At 40.3% G+C, this 21089-nt stretch overlaps 1 protein-coding gene across 2 annotated transcripts in view; it reads left to right on the top strand.

The window, feature by feature from the left end:
* Positions 1–16886, top strand: part of LOC143040688 (NADPH oxidase 5-like) — a 62923-nt gene extending 46037 nt beyond the window's left edge. For both annotated transcript variants that reach the window (XM_076211985.1, XM_076211986.1), the window contains exons 12-23: positions 1872–2035; positions 2151–2308; positions 4188–4359; positions 6168–6220; positions 7612–7828; positions 8174–8305; positions 8428–8546; positions 8709–8872; positions 9502–9711; positions 9861–10064; positions 10461–10526; positions 12514–16886. In XM_076211985.1, coding sequence (XP_076068100.1) covers positions 1872–2035; positions 2151–2308; positions 4188–4359; positions 6168–6220; positions 7612–7828; positions 8174–8305; positions 8428–8546; positions 8709–8872; positions 9502–9711; positions 9861–10064; positions 10461–10526; positions 12514–12645 — 1791 coding nt within the window. In that variant the 3' untranslated portion in view covers positions 12646–16886. The remainder of the gene's footprint in view (positions 1–1871; positions 2036–2150; positions 2309–4187; positions 4360–6167; positions 6221–7611; positions 7829–8173; positions 8306–8427; positions 8547–8708; positions 8873–9501; positions 9712–9860; positions 10065–10460; positions 10527–12513) is intronic.
* The last annotated feature ends 4203 nt before the right edge of the window (positions 16887–21089 follow it).

Consider the following 21089-nt stretch of genomic DNA (forward strand, 5'->3'; position numbering starts at 1 on the left):
CACAAGCGAATGCTTGGGGGGCCTAGCTGGGCATTAAGACGCGCCCGTGGCCTACTTTCTGTTACATTGTTGCTAGGCGGGAAAAAGATTGGGCAAAACAATACATACTAACATATCTAGGTATATACATAGAAATATACAGCAACAAGAGAACAATTACATATAATGATGAATATGCATGCAAAATGGTTAAGGGTAACATATATTTAGTTCCTTAATTCTACGACGTGTACAATTGGCATAGACGCATACGCGTTTAGCGTACGCCTAATGACGTATATATATTCGGTTATATAATTATGTATAGGCACTTATATAATGTAATGACTACATAGGCTTACTTATACAAAACATTTACAATATATATATATGTTGATATTAAGTACTCATGTATAATAAAGAAGTATGACATATACATTAAAGGAGATACATATACAATAAATATATACAATAATTAAGTAAGGAAGGGCTTGGCTACATAAATTAGGCCTTCACATATGTGTGTGTGAGTGTGACCGCATGTTATAATCTCAATCTCTCGAATCTTGACAAGCAGTCATCTTCGGCGTTTTTCGAAATCTGGTCATTGAAATGCACACAGTTAATTACTGGATTACAATTACTTTATTTGCACAACTAACTACACATGTATTTCAACAAACAAATTTCACCTGTCACTAAACATACACGTATCCACAATATTCCAAGAAACCTCCAGTGAATCTTTACAGAACAAAACCTACATTAGTATTTATTGTGAATATTGCTATTGTATCGTGTACAGCACATTACAGGTGCCTTAAATATTGGACGATAGTGATATACATGGATATGCATCGGTGCTTTTGAAACAATATATTTCACATCGATCCTGAAACAGAAACTTTGACACAGAAATCGTTCAGTAAAAAGAATGTACATACATCAGTTACAATAGTACTAGTAGTTCATATTCATTGAATAGAAACGAAGACACATGCCCGCTATGTTTGGTCCTGAAAAATCATACTCTTCCGTATGAGACCGGTAGAAGGATAAATTCTTATAAGTTGAAACATAATAGTACATGGTACCCTTAATTTTTGTAGTCTCTACAAGACAACATGGCCGCATCATTTGTTGATGGGTATCGGGATGTTTTGAGTAATAAAACCTTAATTTACTTAAGAGTGGAAGGACTGCTCACATCCACATTTTCTCCGGTTGGTGCAGTTGAATGCAGCACAAGTTGGCATTGTATAATGATCGTTAAATATGTAAAACACACCAGTAAACAGTTGGTGGGCAACATTTTATGGCTCCTGATGGCCGCATCATTTGTTGATGGGTATCGGGATGTTTTGAGTAATAAAACCTTAATTTACTTACGAGTGGAAGGACTGCTCACATCCACATTTTCTCCGGTTGGTGCAGTTGAATACAGCACAAGTTGGCATTGTAAAATGATCGTTAAATATTAAAACACACCAGTATATAGGAGCGAAAGCTGCCGAGAACTGTAAGGGACGCTATCAATCAGTGAATCGCGTGGCGAAGGGTTTGTTTTGATACTGCCAACATGGCTGCCGCCCGGATCCGCTGACCTCGTAATCAGGACACCGATCCGTGATCCAGTTATTTTTAGATCAGTGGTTTATACCTACACAAACATAAATATATCACTACTATTTTTCTGGAATAAAGCCCCCATCAGTATAGTAGATTTTCATATATGTAGTGCACTTCATAAAACTCCTGGAAATGGAATCTTATTATGTTCCCTGAAAGTAAATAAAAAGGTAATTATTATTTAAGAATTCCAATGGCTAAGTTTGATGTTCCTAGACTGTATTGGTGAACATGACTAACCCCTTTTCCACTATGCTCTACAGGTATTCTATTGGACACATCTGCTATACATTGTGTTCTGGATTCTTACCATCTTCCATGGCCCCAACTTTTGGAAGTGGTTCCTCTGCCCTGGTTTTATTTTCCTGGGTGAACGCTTTATCCGGATCGTCAAAATGTGGACAGGACATGGGAAAACCTACATCAGGTAAATCCTGCATGAATTATGAGTATGTACCACTTATGTCTCCCAAGGTATTCATTTGCATATCCACATGGTTGTTGCCCTCATAACCAAGATCATTTTGTATTCTGCCCCCCAGCTCAAGTGCACTGCTGCCTTCTCGTGTGACCCACCTGGTGATCAAGCGCCCCACACAGTTTGACTTCCACGCAGGTGACTATGCCTTTGTCAACATCCCTGCCATCGCCAAGTATGAGTGGCATCCCTTCACTTTCTCCTCTGCTCCTGAACATGATGGTAAGATGGTGCTGTCTTGGCTAGGGTGGGATGGGACATGATTTTTTTTTTCCATGTGCACTGTAAGGCAAAGTTACAGACTAAAGAAAAGTTTGTTACTGTTTCATTTTATCAGTATTAGTATTGTTTAATTTTTGTTTCATCATTGTTTCATTAGTATTGTTTCATTTTATCAGTATCAGTATATATAAACCCAATTTTGGAAATTTTAGAAATTTCTCATATTTTTTTTAAATGGGGTACATACATACTTAACATTTTTCTCACCAAATTCCTGTTAGGCATATATGTATTATCATTATGTTACCTACTGCTTAAAATATGAAAAGAATCTGGCTTCCTCCAAAAAAATTCATCCAATTAATAGAAATAAATCACTGACAGAAAACTGCAGAATATCTTGAGTAGTGTCATGTCAGTAACACTGTAACAAATGTATACATATGCCAATTGTGTGCTGAGGAATCTGTACACTTAGATAGATAGATAGATAGATAGATAGACTTTATTTGGCAATAAATCAATGTACATGAAGTGCAAATAATGACAAGAACACATAGTTCGAAATAATAAATGTAAATTGCTGAGGATAAAACAAAAAGCATGAACGCTTATTTCCATTGTGGTCCTCATCAGGTAATTTTTCTACATTAAGTCACACGGACAAACATACATAGGGGGTTGAGGGGACCAGAGACACTCATGAGTAATACCAGTCAGTACACATATGACACATAAACATTGTTATAGTTTTGCTAATATTACTGAAATGTTTGTACACATAGGAAAATTGAGTCCATATATTTGAGCACCATCCAAAAGGAACATTGCATTAAGCAAAGGAACAACAAAATAATGTTAAAGTGTAACAAAACAGTATGAGTGAGAACTATATCGGAGTAGTACCATTAATAATATACTGCATTTTTCTACATCTGTATCAACATGTATGAGTGAGTACTATATCAAAGTAGGACCATTAATGATAAACTACAATATTCTACATCTGTAACAACATGTAGTTAGGGTGAATCCTACACTGCAGCTAGGGTCACCTATTAATTGAATCTAACATTTTACCTGAATCTCAGGACGGAGTGGGCAATTAATATGAGTAGTACATTATAATCTGAAGCACCAGAGGTAGGGTACAGGGGACCAGTACTCGAATGAGTAAAACAACAAGGAGAATGGGGAAAAAGGTCAGATCATAACTGTTCTCGAAACCTACCTGAGACATATGCCATATCATGACTGGCAAAACAAAGGTGGAAACCAATTTGTAAACATCAATCATTGTTATGCTGAACTAAACTTCTGAAAAAAGGGGGGGAGGTCAGAAACAGTTATGAGTGAACACAGATATGGGTGGTATTACTCATGGAATCAGGTATCCCTCACTAAGCTAGTAGTACACAAAATCAAGGCTGCTCTCTGTCCATAGCTGAGACATATAGTAACCCTTGACTTTTTTCTTGAAGGTAACCTTGCTATTTGTCCTCTGACTTCCCCTCCCCCCCACTTATCCCCCACCTTCCTATGCATTGTGGTTCTCTCACCCTTCCCTGATCCCAGTCCCATCCTGTACAATGATTTTGAAATTAAGTAGGTTATGTTAAGGCTAGGAACTAGTTTGATTGCTGTCTTTTGTATCCTCTTGATTTTGCTCTGTGTAGGGACTATAACACTGGCACATATTGCAGTCTTGGATGGATTAGGGTTTCTTTGAGTTTTTTCATCTCCTCATTGATTTGGTGAAAAGCCACTTCAATATTTTGCATCAGTCCAAATGTTTATGTGTGTTTGCACTTCCTTGTATCTTGGCTTGCATTATATCCCATTCTTTCCATGTGATATTTTTACCCCTGTCTATCTTCAGATGCAATTTGGCTCCATATACGTGCTGTGGGTGAATGGACAAAGCGGCTCTACAACTATTTTGAAAAGGAACAGCAGAGATGTGAAGCCCCAGCAGATGGTTCCTCTCGTCGGTCCCGGATGTCCCTGGCTGCCAGAAACAGCCATTTGATTCTCCAGAGTGCTGATTCAAGGTAAGGAGAATTTAATCATTATGTAGTGCCAGTGCCAGAACTACTGGTGTGTTTGTTTTGTATACTTTTAGGTTTAGGGAACATCAGGTATCAATGAAAATGTAAAAATAGTTAGAAATAAATCACAAGACATACACCCCCTCCCCTTCTTGTATTGTCCCTTCCTAATTCTTGCCTACATGCTGTTACTATGGTGACAAGGCCCCTTCTCCCATCCCTACCACACCCTCCAGGGTTGAGTGGGATATGATCAGCATGCCCAGCTTGGGCACCAGCTCATCCAGATCCATCAGGACGGAGCTTATACAGGAATACTGACCAAATACCATATTTCTAAGTTAAAAAGGGGAGAATCATGTCAATCATATAACACTGGGAATATAGTAAATTAAGAAACCCTGATTTAAGTAACTTGACTAGGATAATTACTACATACAAATAATTAAAGAGATGAAGCCATTTCTGTGGGAAGAGTAGGAATCTGATTGGATCGCCCAAACACCTAAGGTGTCATTCTAAACCAAACTGCCTTTCCATGCAGGTGAATTACTACTCGTGCTCCTCACTCACAGGGAACTTGAAACAGTGAATATTTGTAATATAATGAAATAATAGTAGAAGAAATTGTAATATTTTGGTGGGAACTTACGAAGTGTTGTGTTTTTGTGTAAATATTCAATTAGTGTTGAGTGATTCTTAGCTAACTGCCCTTTCATGCAGAGGTGGCTGGTGTACAAACATATATACAGTACTACCTCTCATTAACGGACTAAAAGGGCAGTAATGGTGTCCATTGATGTGAATAATCCATTGATTTGGAGTGGTTTTTGGGTGGCATAGTGATTGCACGCACTAAACAATAGCACCAAAAGCGCCGAAAACACAGCAAAAACACCGCAAACACAGCTAATTAATGTCCGTTAATGAGAGGTCTCACTGTACTATCAACAATATAGATTAATTCACAGGGATTACAGGGGGTGGAAAACTGGTGTGGCCTTCATTGCTCACCATGTGATAGGGATTTAGAATAAGAATGGTACTTAGTATCTGTTGGTATATATGATAGCATAATTAGAATTTCCTTAGCTTGAGATTGACCACCAGATTTTTAATATGTAGCGACCCACTTCCTTGATTTGCCTACATGATCCACTTGATTTGCTGATTTTTTCACTTATTCAATCAAAAACATCTTCTTTACTTCTAAGTGTCATATCCCCTTGGACCATTGCTACCACGAGTTTATCCAAGTGTTATTCTGTAGAGAAATTTTTATACCTGATTCTCAGGGGAATTTTGTATAACATAGATATCTTGAGTTGAAGCAGGGAAGATTGTCCCCAAATTCCTTGTTTATAACTTGTTATTAATTTACCTGGTGTATTCAATGAAAATAAAAGGATAAATGAATAAATGAAAATATGATTAAATTTAAGTCTCATTCCTCCGGTATTACACTGGTCTGAGCAGCAGTGTGATTAAAACCACTATTTCCTAAGTTGAATACATTTAGTTAAAAGTACAGCATGGATTACTTGTCCATACTTTACTCAAAGTTTGAGGATTTGAGACCATATCCCTTCATTCCCATCACTAGTGAATATACAATATACTGTATTGCTTTCGAACCCATGGTCATCATTACCTTCACATTAACATTAGCAGGTACTGTGATAGCAAATATGATGAAAATATTTATTATAAGTAGTATCATAGGTACAACATTTATTGTCCATGCACTGCGCACAAAATTCACTGACAATACATAATCATACAAGCTCTAATGTTTGTCTCCCTCTTTTCAGTGTCAGTCATGGTGATAAGTGTCTGACAAAGGAGACTGGAACATCTGGTGAAGGTAAGTTACTCAGACCCATCTCACTTAAGTATCAAGTATTGATTATGTTATAGCATTCAACAAAGGGTAGATTTAACTAGTTTAGATTATTTCTAACTGGACCTGGTTGGAAGATTGTGGGACTCACATTCTTCTAGTCACAGATTTGAATCCTGCTCCTGTCCCCAACTCCTAGTAGTAGTTAATACCTGCCCCAACAGTCCAAGTACATACAAGGGGCAAAGATCATTACTTCAATTGCAGCTATATACATCATTACTACAGTTGAAGCTGTGTGCCCCCTGGTGTATGCTCCTCACTTTTCTTCTAAATTTTAATGAGGATCGAGAATATATCTCAATGATGACTTCTTCAATCTCATCAATGTCTGTGTATCATTTAATATCAAACACTTAATATCCATTATCTGATATCATACACCTGCTGTGGTGTGATTAAAAAAATCAACAACAGGTTCTTTCACCGTACCAGTAGTATACAGATATCACTTAGGCTGTATTATAGCCTTTGTAATCTAATCTTTAATAACCAGTTCACGGCGCTCATGAAATTCCAAGAACAGGTTTGTATGAATCAGTAAGAACTGGCTGAATCCCACCACTGGACATCTGTATACAGAAACCAAAACCCTCTTGATAGAACACTACATGAAAATGAAAGGAACACAATTCTATACCAGAACCCTTGACACCACACATCCTTCACATACTACTCAAATGTATATAGCAACCTACCACCAATACCACCCAAAAACCAATACATACTTAGATCACTAAACAAGCCCTTCAAGGCAGACCATCAAATTGAATACTGCAACAACAACCCCTAGACATATGCCCCACAGAAAAAACCCTTCCACACCTGATAAGATCTACACTAGAACATTTGTACTCAGGACAACATCCAGCATTAAAATAGTACCAACACAGAACAGGGCCTGGCCACAGATTCAAACTGCCCCAGTTGCAATCACCACACAGAGGACACAGAACACCTCATACTACAGTGCCCCATGCTAACAATCCCAAGACAACAACACAATATATCTTCCCTGAGTGGCTTATGGTCCCACCCAGAGGTAGTTACTGGTTACCTGAAGGACACTGCATGAAAGACCAGAGGCAACAGAGTGACTGACTGACTCTTTATGATGATTAACCCATTACCATAGCTCAAAATGTGACTTAAGTGTTGCTACTGACATTGCCACTAATACTTTAACTTCCTGACAAATATACAGACTCTACAGACATAGATATGGATATATTGCTCCATAATACTGACCCAGTTCATGTGCTGGCTTCTTGTTGATAACTCTGATATAGTGATGTATAGTTACCGATTTGATCTGTAAAAAACATTTTCCTTCAAAGACCCTAATTTCATTGCAGAACTTGGAATAGGCAACCCAGCCTTTGACCCTGACCCTGATGTGGCCCAGCTCCCAGATGTAAATGTGCCCCCCATGCCAGAGGTTCCAGTGCGGACAATCCTGAAAAATCCTTCAGCACCAAACTTGTTCAACATCATTAGGAAGCAGCCCCTTGACAAGTCCCGGTCTGTCCCCAACATAGGCCATCGTGTCAAGAAGAGAGAGAAAAAACTCATGTGAGCATCATACATGCACACACACATAAACATACACACATTAATGATATTTAGATCACAGAAAGGTACAGAAAAAATGGACAGAGAGAATTTCCTACCAAGGGATGACAGATTAGTAAAAGGTTATAGTGAAAAAAAAAAAAAAAAATTAAAAGGCTAACTTATTTGAAAGGTGTTAGGAAGTAAAGATTTCCACACAGAAATACAGACTCATGGAACAAGTTGGATGAAAATACAATCTATGCCAGCATCATAAACAAATTTAAGACAAGACTTGATGAATGGAGGCAAAGACTGTAGCTAATGATGTCCATTGAGTAAGTTGATTTATTTTTTCCTGCACAGCATGCGTAACCTACTACGAGCAACTTCTGAGCATGGCTTTGATGAAACTACACTGAGATCAGCCACACAGTTTGTGCAAAGCTCTTCCTTCTTAACCAATCCAGCTAGCAAGAGTCTGGCCCACAGTTTCAGGTATCTCAAGAAGGTTTTGTTCATATTCCTTGATGTGATTTACAGTAGTGGAAAGAACAGGTAACTTTTTGCTAAGCCTTTATGGTTATACTAATGTACATGACATGTTTTGGCTTTTACAGGTACATGAGACGCAAACCAGCTGTTATTAACCTTGAGTTTCTTGATGAGAATGAGATAGACAACAATGATAAAGGTGGAAGCTCCAGCAATAGTGGTACAACTGAGCTAGAGAGCATAGGTAAGCTTTGACCACCAGGGTCTCTCCAGTCAATCCTACTGTTGCTGTGATTGGCTGGCTGGCTGGGGGAAGTCACTGTTGTATCCATTTAAGTAATGATTCAGCTATGATTCTCAACACACCTTACATTTTCTTTCTTAATCTTGCCTTCATCTATATCAGCAACCTGGAATGACATCATACCAGCTGAGGAAGACATGGCTCCCCAAGTAGCACAACAGGAAGAGGGCCTCCACAAGAGAAAGTCTAAGACTGAATCTCGAAAGAAACTGGTGAAAATGCAAGGAGTCGAAGAAGGTATTTGCCGATCCAGGGAGCCCCTTGTTGTGAGTATAATTATTTTTGTAGAAATACATGCATGCCTCAGTATACTCATATATACCTTGATTTTAGCAAAATGTTCATCAAGGTGCCCCAACAGAGACTACTAGTAAATAAAACAAAGGCCCATGACATATGAGGAACAGTGTTTGAATGGATTAGAGCATGAATAAGTGATAGAAAACAGTGGGTCATCAATATGGTGATGCCTACATAGGCATCATGAGGCACAAGTGGGTATATGAAAATGCCTGTGTTGGTGTCTTGATTATATTTATTTTATAGTTATAGCTGAGTGACCCCCATATTATGTAAACTTGCTTGATCATATTTCCTGTGGTTATTAATATTGAGGGTGAAATATATCAAGTAATACAGCTATAAGGTTATATTTTACAATGCAGGTATTGTGATGCATCATCAAATCATCATACATCAGGCAGCTAATGCTGCCCATGAGAATTATAATGGTTGGGTTAACTTTTGGGAGAGGATAGAGTAATGTGTAATAGCTAAGATGAAAATAGCAAAGATTATGAAATAATTTCTTTTGGCCTGTTACTTCATATCATGAGGAAAAGTTTTATCCCATATGTACGAGTATTTTGTGATTCATGAAGTTTCTTGTCATCAGATCTACATGGATGGTCCATATGGTGCCCCCTCCAGCCACATCTTCCGGGCCCAGCATGCAGTTCTCATTGGTACAGGCATTGGTGTCACCCCCTTTGCCTCCATCTTGCAATCTATTATGCATAAATACTGGAAGGTGAAGCATATTTGTCCTAAGTGTGAATATAAATGGACAAATGACATCCCCTCCTCTGTCATGAACCTGCGTAAGGTGAGTATGGAGAAGAAGAAGTGGAAAATGAATAGGGGAGTTAAAAGTGCAAAGTGACATTAAGGCAGGGCTGTACACGTTCACAGGGAGGGGAAGAGTGATATATTAGTCTATGTATGACCCTAATTGTTCATCTTACCACCCTGCAGGTGGACTTTTTCTGGATCAATCGGGATCAGAGGTCCTTTGAGTGGTTTGTGAACCTCCTGTCACAGCTTGAGATTGAGCAGGCTGAGCAGGGAGGCACTCTGGATCGGTTTTTGGATATGCACATGTATATCACCTCTGCACTTCAAAAGACAGACATGAAGGCTGTGGTTCTTCAGTTGGCTCTGGATCTTCTCCATGAAAAGGTTGGATTTACTTTTAATCTTTTTAGGTACCCCTTTTCTGTTTAAACTTCTCACATAACAACTATTTTTTCATTACATATCCTAGGAAATAGAATCCTTCCAATCCCATTTTATGTTTTTGTATTCTCTTTCTTTGTGAATAATTGTGAATGTGATGATTTAACTATTGGAACTAATTTGGAGCATTCTTTTCTTTGTGAACTTTGGGTAGACACCACAACAACTTTGTTTATTTTTTCTTGTCATAACTCTGTATAGAATTTTTTTTTATGTGCATTATAATCCTATAGGCATTCTAAAAGTGACTAATCACTAAGTGATCTGGAATGAGTACCTAAGTACTACAGATCTATCATGTAAATCTAAAACTCATTTTACCTTGTTTTTTCATTACAGGAAAAACGGGATCTCATTACTGGGTTGAAGACTCGCACAAATGCTGGCAGGCCAAACTGGGATAAGGTAACAGCATTAGTTTATCTAAGCTTGTGTCTGGTTCTATTCAGTTATATTTTTGTGGATTTTTCTAAAATTATGAATATATGAATATGAATATATCTATTTATCTTCCTTCAGTTTGTGTTTGGCTGCACAGGGCTGTTAATATTTTCTTTAGAGTTTATGTTAGGGTTGGAAATAGTAAGAGTGAGTGGTTTAAGGTGAAGATGAGGCTGCACCAGGTTTATGTAATGCCACCATGGTCATTTATTGCATACATGGATGGGGTGGTTTGGGAGGCAAATGTAGAGGTAGTAGGCAGAGATTTAGAGATGGTTAATAAAAGTGGAGGGAAGTGGGAGGTGAGCCAGTTGTTGTTTGCTGATGACACTTCATCATGGGGTTGGGACAGAAGAGGGTCTAAGGCAGTCGGTGATATTGTTGGGAGGATATGTGAGAAGAAGATGAGATGGTTGGATGGGATGAAAGGGGTGTAGAGCAGGAGGGGATGTCTGCTGAGCAGGGAAGGGAGAAGGCAGAAGGTAGGGGTTAGTGGAGAATGGCTGTATATAGATGATACTATGAGGCAGAGAAGGAAGTGGGTGTAGGATGGGGAGGTTAGGGAGTGTTTATGTGTGAATGATATTTTGACACAACCCGAAGGGATTCCTCCCCATCTGTTATTTTACTACATGAGGGGGCAGAGAGGGGTGGTCACCAATTAAGTGAAGTGGCCTTGCTGTGGATGTGCTGTGTCTTTTAGCATTGCTTCTGACCCAGGGCAGTGGGCAGGATATAGGATGACCATTCATGAAGAGCTAAGATGAAAGGGAGGAAGAGGTAGTGGATGGGAGTAGAATGGTTGGAGGTGGGTATATGACATTTGACTTTAGCTTCCTCCCTAGTATGGGGAAAAAAGCCCCTGGTACATGGATAGATGGATGGAAGAGTAGGGAGATGAGATGTAGAAGGGGAGAGGGTGGCAGTGAGTTGGAAGTAAGTCTTAAAGGAAAGAGACCAGAGGAAGTAGAGAGTTAAGTGTTCAAGGTCGAATGTAGCAGGGGAATAGAGTGGGTGACAGAAGTAAACTGTAGAAAGAGGTAAACAAGTAAATGTCTTAGGGGAATTAAAAATGTTATAGAAATACACATCTAGAGAAAGATACAAAGAAAAGACTATATGAAGGGGCGATTGTGCCTGTGACACTGTATGGGGCTGGGACTACTGGGATAATTTCGAAAAAAAATGGGTGAAGTAAAACTAGAAAAAATAATTTGGAAGGCAGTGGTGAATGAGGTCAACCTGAGTTGAAGACTGAAAATAGGATAGATGGATAGGATGAAGGGGGTGCTGGATACAAAGGAAGTCTGTTGAGAAGGGAAAGGCGAGGCAAAGAGATAGATGTGAATGGAGCAAGTGATTGTAAATGGATGATAAATTTGTGTTAGCCAGAGGGGTTTCTTCTTGTCTCCTCTGTAAATTCTTGAGCATGTGAGGGGGGAAGGTTGCCATATAATAATGCAGTGGGGTTAAACCAGTTTTGGCTGTCAGGCTCTACTGTGGATGTGCTGTCTTGCTACATTGCTTCTGATCCAGGCAGTGGGTAGGGGAAAGGGACGGTACTTCATCTACAAAGAGTCAAGATATAAAAGACAACAAATGGATATTTGATGGATGTGGGATGGATGAGAGGTGTATTTCTTGGCTAGGCCACCCCTGTCATAAGGAGGAAGGGGCCTTTTGCCATATATAAGTATACTGGTACTGATTGTGAGTTGTGTCTACTGCAATGTATAAGGTGAAATACATAATTTTTACTGTGCATGCATTGTTGTGCTGTATTATAGTAAGTTGATGAATATGTCTATAAAAAGACATGCTTCAAAAGAAGCCAAATCTGGTTGTTTGTGTCTATACAATGGGGTCATGAATTTTGACGGGGTTAGGGCTGTTTTCGAGGTGTCAAAATGCAAATCACCTCCATCTTAGTTTGGTATTGTTTATTTCACAGGTGTTCCGGCAGCTGTCAAATATGCAGAAAGGCAAGATTACAGTGTTCTACTGTGGGCCACCAACACTTGCTCGCATCCTTCGTATCAAGTGCGACGAGTACGGCTTTGATTTCCGTAAAGAGATCTTCTGAGCACCACATCCCTGTTCATTGCACTGTCCTCTTACATCATTTTATATGAATATCATTCACATTTACTTTGGGGTACACTCCCTGCCAAAGAGAAGTCAAACTTGGCATGTATTACCTCTCTTTGGGATCAGTACTCCAGTCAGAATATGTGTTGCTCCCTGGAAGAGGTCTAGTTGTTGCCATTTTCTTGTGAGCTATGGAAAGTTCAAATTGGCAATGGAAAAGGCCCCCTAATAGATTCCTTTCAATTCAGCCAGACCATTAGCTACTGTCACTGGGTTTGCCTGAAACCATGAATTGCACTTCATGGTGAATGCCACTTTTTTCCCACAGTGAGACATCTCAGCCCATCCACCCCCTCCTGATACATAAATGGCACATTAGCACAGTATTGCCACATAACTCCAGGAAAGATTTTTCCCTTAACTTAATAGAGATAGGATAACTTCTTCACAAGAGCACCTCTTACATTAGTTATCACTGTGGCTACATCCTGTTGGGAGATGGTGGAAAGGGCCTGAGTATGATTGAATCCTGTGAGGGAAGGTTCACCAGAATGGTCAGCTGGTCATAACTAGGTTTACTCCATTTGTGACATCAATTCTTGGGGAGGGTGGTGCTGGCTAATCGGATTAGGGCAAAAAGCATCTGGAAGCAAGAAGTATTAGGAGATTGGTGGTGGTTTGAGTTCCACTTGAGTCAATATGGTTTTAAATCACCAAGTCCTAACAAAGGCAGTCATATTTTGCAGAATGGTTAGTGGTTATATATCTCTGTATATGAAAGTGATTAGCCTTAATGATCCACTGCAGGACTACCAGTCTAAATGCATATTATATATAATAAGGTGATTATGATGCACCCTGTTATAATTTTCAATGTTTTATGCTGTATACTTTACAGAGTGCCTATATTTTCCTGATTGTTCAAAGCATGCTGTGGAAGCATGATTAAGTGTGGTTCTTAAGAATGTTTGTAGACTGTGATTAGTTTACTTTTGCTGATCTTAGTATCGTTATCATTTTTGTTAATTTTCATTGAGAGGTCTTTGATGTGTGGGCTGAAGGTCATGTATCAAAAGTAAAGCCTAGGACATTTGGGTTCATTTTTAATATAGATTTTTGGCCATTTGATTTTACCCTTTTTTTGAATGGTTGTCTGGAGTAAGCAGTGTGATTGATGGCTTCTAAAGAGAGGCTTCCATTTTCTTTATTCTAAACCATTGCTCTAACTTGTCTAAGTGTTTTGGGTGCTCTTAGCAGCTATTTTGTAATTGTTAGATGAAAAGTGCCGGTGATAGTATGACACATTAGGGGACTACCTTGTATAGTCTTTTAATCACAGAAATGTGGTTATTTTGGGTTATTCTGTACTGTCTGCTTGCAAGGAACACTGTTGGCTATTTTTTGTCATTGTTGTGGATGTCTCTCTATATGATGATTTTGGATAGTATGTGTTTGGGAACTTTATTAAATGCATTGCTTTGTTTACTGCCACCATTACTGTCTTTTTGATGATGCTTTGTTGTTAATCCCTCCATCATTTGTATGATATTTGTTAATAGTCTGCTGGTGGAGTGGCCTCCTTTGAATCCATGTTGGTTTGAGGAAGTGGGCAGATTATTTAAACTCTTTGAGAAAGTAAACTTACCATCAGCTTGGATACAATGGATAATATTGAGATTAATCTGAAGGAGGCTGGATTTTCTGATGGTTTGTTTGTTTTTAATATAGTTATTATATATACTCTTTTCCAGATTGTTGGAATTTTGTTGTAGAACCAGAAGTGGTTGAAAGTATCAGTCAAGACCTTTACTGAATTTGGGTCAAGGAGTTTCAGATGGATGTTTGACATTTTGTCAAGGTCTTCTGTGTAGGAATTTTTTAATTTCTCTATTGCCCCTTCATTGGAGAATGGGGTTGTGGCTTCTGTATTTCTTTTTTATCTCTTTAGTTATTTTCATATTTTCTAGAGTTGTGGGTTTGAGACTTATTTTGGAGAAGTATTTGATAATTATATCACACTGATCTTTTGGTAATGGTAAGCTATCTTTATGTACTTGGGGTTACATTTTTGCCTGTATTCTTTTGCTGGCCTTCTGAATATTCATTTCAAACTCTTATGCTCCTTTGTTTATAGATAAGAATCGATCTGTGGAAAGGGATGCAATTTTCTTATGTAATGTTGCCGATGTGCCTTTTTGTAGTTTATATTTTCTTATATGTAAGTTTTATTTTTCCTTCTAGTTTTATGGTAACCTTTATTGGGAAATGGCTAGTATTGGTCCTCTATTGGTCCTCACTCTCCAATAGGTCTCTCTAGAAAGAAAATTTGGACTGTTGGCTGTGTTATATTAGCGTGGGACTGTGTGTCACTTGGTTGGTGAAAGTGATATAGGTAAGAGAACAGTCACCAGTTGTTTGCTTTCCCATAATCTTTTCCTATAACTCTTTCATTTACCTCTCCCATCACAGTCATATTGCCATAATCAATCCTTCCCTAACTTCCACATTCAACAATTCTTTGAAATACTCCCCCTCTTCTCTTTACCGTCTTCACTTCCATTAACTCCATCTGAACCCTTTACTTTTTCTTCTCTAGCTGATTCACCCCCTTCACTCTTTCCACTTCCTCCTCCCAAAACATCTTTTTATTCTTTTCAAAATTCACTGTCAAAATCCTAACCCATCTTACATCTGCCACCCATCCCTTCACCACCTGTTTTCATTTATATTTATGCTTTTCTCTCTTCTTAAACCCAGTGTTTGCTATCTTCAGTTCCCTTTTTAAACATATCTCCAACATCATCATTCCATTAAAATTCATACCTGGCTGAACGGATTAGGGCGTCGTTACTTGCGACGAAGGTCGAGGTGAGGGCGGTTCGAATCCTGCCACCAGCGAAGTTGAACCAAGGGCATGGTTCATTAAATTCCACGCTACAAAGCCCTCTGTGAGGGGCACCGTCCTAGCCTCCCGATAGGGAGGAGTGTGTGACGTTAAACCACAAAAAAAAAAAAAATTATGCTTTTCTCTCTTCTTAAACCCAGTGTTTGCTATCATCAGTTCCCTTTCTAAACATATCTCCAACATCATCATTCCACTAAAATTTATACCTGGCACCCAAAACCTTCGCACTATTTCATCTATTAGCTCATCCTCCCAATACCTCTACTTTTACATTCCGTCCAAAACTCTCTAAAGACTTTCTTTGATATATCCAAAAAAGCCTCCCTCTTCTCTTTATTTTTCTCACTACCAGGACCATATGCACTCACAAAAAAACAAAAAAACACATTTTCCATCCCAGTTTCACCTTCACCCACATTAACCTTGAAGACACTTCACTTCATATTACAAAGCCACACCCTCCAGTAACCCCATCTCTGTGGTAGTGGACTATCCCTGGCAACTTTGCCGACTCCAAATATCTCCTTATCATTTATAGTCATTTCCTGGCTCCACACCATTTCACTCATCATTTCTCCTGAACTTGAGACCTTATAAGGGACAGGAGTGATACAGTCAGTATATGTAAAGTATTAGCATTGATATGAAGAGAACATTTGTTGAAGACTTTAACACCCTCAGATTATCTGTGATATATTGTCAGTGATATAGTAAGAGGCATTTTGTAGCTCATAGATATCAGTAGTATGCTCACACTTGTTGATTGGTTTATTAAGATATGTTAAGCAGTTCATCAGTGTGTGAACAGTATGGATTGCAGCACAATGGCTGTCACTTAAACCCCTGTATGCGAGCATGAACACTGATTTTGGCAAAAAAAAAAAAGATTTTTGCAGTACTAGTAAATGTGGCTCTACAGTTCGTGTAGGGTTTTGTGTTACAGAAAATTGAATAACACAAGTTGAAAAGAGTGGTGATTTTTTTATGTTGAATATTGTCTGATATGCAGCTTTTTAATACAGCAACAAATCCAATACAAAAATACATGAAAAATCTCTATCAAAATTCTTCTGATGTCTACAGCACAAGATTCTTGTTCTGTTGTGGTTCACAATTTATATATTGTGAGTATGGCTCACTCCATCAAACTGATGTTAAAACCTGATTCAGTGAGTGAACAATCAGTGACCTGACCTTGTTCTATAGTTAAGTTGTCATGTTATTGGATTTTTTCATATTATTTATCATGTAGCTTATGTTCCTGTATATAATCAATGGCAATTTTTATATGTAGCTTTCATAATTTTTATATATATAGTAGTTAACTGATATATAGTCTTTCATTCTTCCATAGATTTATTATTTTGTTTTATAGGCAAGGATATGGCAAAGCCATCCCATCACTATATATTCAAAGATAATATGGGAAACTTGTCAGATATATAATTGAGATGGACAATGACAGTGTAGCATTACACTGGAAAAAAAGTATTGTCTGCTACCCAAACAAATGGTGCTGTACTAAGTTAAATAGAATACAGGGCCCTCACATGGCATATACCCTGGAGTGGCACATTTAGGGGGTCGGCAATTCTAGTTTGGACATCAGCCCACAAGGTTGACAAAATAATTATGATAAGAAAAAAAGGTCAAAGGAACCCTGAATATTTTACCGTAATATATGAATTTTGCGTAAAATCAATGGAGTATGAAATATTTTTCCTTATCCTTCCTGCAATAGGGACATTAAATACAGTTTTTAAAATCTGTTTAATTATTTCGCAAGCCAATAGCTAAAACAGGCTCTAAGGGATTGCAGAAATGGGAAGTGGTGATGGAGGGGGGGGAGGGCATCACTGAGAACTTTGCCCTAAGGCGGCTCTGATTGAAAACACCGATTCCAAATCTGAACACGGCGACCGTGTAAGTGAAGCAGCCCTGCTGTGTCTTGCTGCATTGCTTCTGACTCAGGCAGTGGGCTGGAGACAGAGGTGACACGTCATCCATAAGGAGTTAAGATGAAAGGGTAACAAAGGTGTTGGATGGGAGTGGATGCGCGTCTTGACTTAGCTACCTTCCTTATTGGATTAAGAAATTCATGGTGTATAGATATACAAAGTGTTTTTACAGTTTGATAAATTTATTACAAAACCCCTCACCAACAGGAGGTGAAGCCCAAAGGGGCTGGCACTCGTTCTGCGGACTGGGCGTAAGATCTCTATCGACTTTACTTTTAGCTGTATTTCTTACATTTTTTTCTTACACGTGGAGAACTGACAACTGGCGGTTGTTCCCCTCTCTCTCCATGAGCATGTTGAAGAGGGCGGGACCGAGAACGACCGCCCTGTGAGTCCCATTTCCCTAGAAGCGCATTCTTGCTACTCTCTCCTTGAGATAGTCTGCAATCCAGGTCAAGAGACTGCCTCGGACCCCGTTATCAGACTGGAATGCAAGAATAGCTGAAGCCCTTGCCAGTTCGAATGCTCTTTTCCAGATCCAGAAACACCACAACTGCATGCTGACTACCTACCAATCCAATACAGGTTACCACAAAATCAGTCGCTGACATCCCTTTTATAAAACCAGACACATTGTGATGGAAGGAGGCGATTGAGGGTCATCCGCTCAGAGGTCTTGCCAATGCAGGACGTGAGGGATATGGGCCTGTAGCTCCGTGGGTCCCTGGGCTTGCGGATTGGCACGACATCCACCTTTTTCCACTCAGAGGGGAGTCGCCCCGCCTTCCAAGAGACATTGATGAGTGCTGGCGCTGCCAGCTCCCCAGGTGGCCCCACTTGCCTCAGGAAGGAGTACAGTATCCCGTCATTATCCGGAGCAGTATCCTTGCTCGTCTTGCGAGCCCGTCGAAGTTCCTCAAGTGTAAAGGGACAGTCCACTGGAGCAGCCGTGGCCATGGTAGCGTGGATCACCTCCTCTCTGCTCTGTCGGAGGTGTTGTTCCTGCTTGACAGTCAGAAGGACTTAAGCGGAAGAGGAATGGTCCGCAAATTGCTGCGCAAGAATCTCCGCCTATTGTTTGGGTTGCGGGTGAACGGGGTGCAGGAGAGAGACCGCTTCTGGTGCCAGTCGCAGCTTCCTCTTGAGGGCGCTAACAGTAGTTTGGGCAGAGATGGTGGCACATCACTCCAGCCACTTTTCTTCCCTGACCCTGTGGGTGACCGTCCGCGAGGAGGGTTCGTGCATCGAGGGATGGGTGGCGCCGCAGAAATCTATGGAGTACACTGACACGGTGATTTTGTTCTCTTTGTAATACCACCGGTCAGCATACCGATTTATGCCTGGGTTCGTTTTGGGAACAGCTCGTTCAGCAGCGGCCTGGACGGCGGTGACGAAGTCTCGATGTAGTTCGTCTATGTCCTGTATGGGAAGGTAGGTTCGGTACCAGCGATATAGTTCCTCATAGAAAAGGGTCCAGTTGGGCTTCCCTGTATTCCAGCGTCGAGGTGGAAGAGGTGAAGGCATGAGAAGGTCCTCGGTTAAAGTCGAGACTAAAACAAAATGGTCGCTAGTGAGCTGAGGGTCCACCAACCAGTGAGCATGATGACTCATGCATGTGGAGACCATGGCGAAGTCCATGCGCCTCCCTCCCCACTCCGAGATGTGCGTAGCCTCCTCTGAGTACAGTAGGATGATCCCAGTAGTTTCACCAAGAAGCGTTGTTAGGGTGTGTCCGGTAGGATTGGGTCGTTGGAGGGAGCGGAAGATGGAGTGGTGTGCATTAAAGTCCCTAGCATTGAATATGAATTCATGGCCGGCTAGGGAAAGCATTTCCCCAGGTGCAAGTTCCCCGGTCTGAGGACGATATATGTTGTAGAAGAGGAGGGTACCCCCGGCAAGGGGGTAGAGAGTGATGCGCAGTTGTGTTTGTATACTTTATTCTAGGAAAGGTACGTGTATCAGAGGCAAACGTGGCGTGGTCCCCGAAGTTGGGGAAGACCGACCGCGAAAGCCTAGTGACGCGTAACAAGTTGACTACAGAGAAGAACTAACTGGCCTGCCCGCTCGGAGCAGGCAGTATATATACGTGGGACTGACCCGACGTCATGACGCGACTTGACCTAACGCGGTGACCCTTTCTGGCCTTTTCTGATCATTGTCAATACCAGCGTCAGGTCCTAATACCATCCAAGTCCCGATTGCATACCTGTGGGGTATGCATGTGGGGCACATGGACACCACATGGCAGCCAAAGCCTCTACTCGTTAACCGTAGGGCACGGCCGATACGGGTTCACTTGGAACCGTCGCCCGGACAAATATTGCGAGTCAGAGTGATCCCCTGTATGTATGTATGTATGTATGTATATATATATATATATATATATATATATATATATATATATATATATATATATATATATATATATATATATATATATATATATATTCATATATATATATATATATATATATATACATATACATATATATGCATATATATATATATACATTTTATATATATATGAATATATATAATATATAATATATATATATATATATATATATATATATTAGGGTGCTTCCATCGTATATAGGCGAAATTTCAAAGTAATAAAATTTCTTTCTCCAGGGTGTTAGCTTGTTTCATTTAACAAAAAAAACGTCGTAGATGTAATCATTTTACAATCGATGTATATTAAAAGGTCGCGCATCGAAGTTAAATTATTTGCTCCTCCAGCCGCCTCGAAGGAGATGTCGAGGAACTCATCATCAGCCCCAGTGGGATCCGGCGGGCTCGAATGAAGTGCCGAGCTGCCCTGGCCGCTGAAATGAAGAAGGCCTTCAACCCATAAGTCCCTCTAGTTCTCCACTAGGACGGAAAGATCATGGAGGACTTCTCCCTTCCCGGCAAGGAAACCGTCGACCGACTACCTATCCTTGTGTCTGGTGACAACCTTGTCAAGCTTCTTGCCATTCCGAAACTTCGTTCGGGGACTGCTTCGGTGATGGCAACGGCGATTCTCGAGACAGTGGATGAATGGGGAGTGAGAGACCGAGTCAGCGGGCTGTGCTTTGACACAACGGCCTCTAACACGGGCCACAAAGGAGGGGTCTCTGTCATCCTCGAGAAGGAAATCGGCCGGCATCTCCTTCATCTTGCCTGCTGGCATCATGTGGCTGAAATCGCCTTGGAAAAGGTGTTGGGAATGTTCGAAACTTCCGCATCCCCGAGCATTGACATGTTCCGTGACTACTGGCCCCGAATTTGCCAGAATTCATTCACGACGAGCGTTCAAAATGAGAAGTTGGGACCTCTGGTCGAAGGATGGAAGGAGGAGGTAATCTTGTTCTGCAAGACTCAGCTCCAGCAGCAACAACCGAGGGATGATTACAAGGAACTCCTCCAGCTGACCATAATTTTTCTCGGTGATCATCTCCCGGGAGGGATCCGATTCAAGCAGCCTGGAGCAATCCATCGGGCGAGATGGATGGCTTGTGCCATCTACACACTCAAGGTGGTTCTCTTCAAAACCCAGTACCCCCATCGAAGATCGACCTGGACCTTCTCGGCGGC

The sequence above is a fragment of the Oratosquilla oratoria genome, chromosome 29 (genome assembly GCF_046742065.1).
Source record: "Oratosquilla oratoria isolate Oo_2021 chromosome 29, ASM4674206v1, whole genome shotgun sequence".
NCBI lineage: Eukaryota > Metazoa > Arthropoda > Malacostraca > Stomatopoda > Squillidae > Oratosquilla > Oratosquilla oratoria.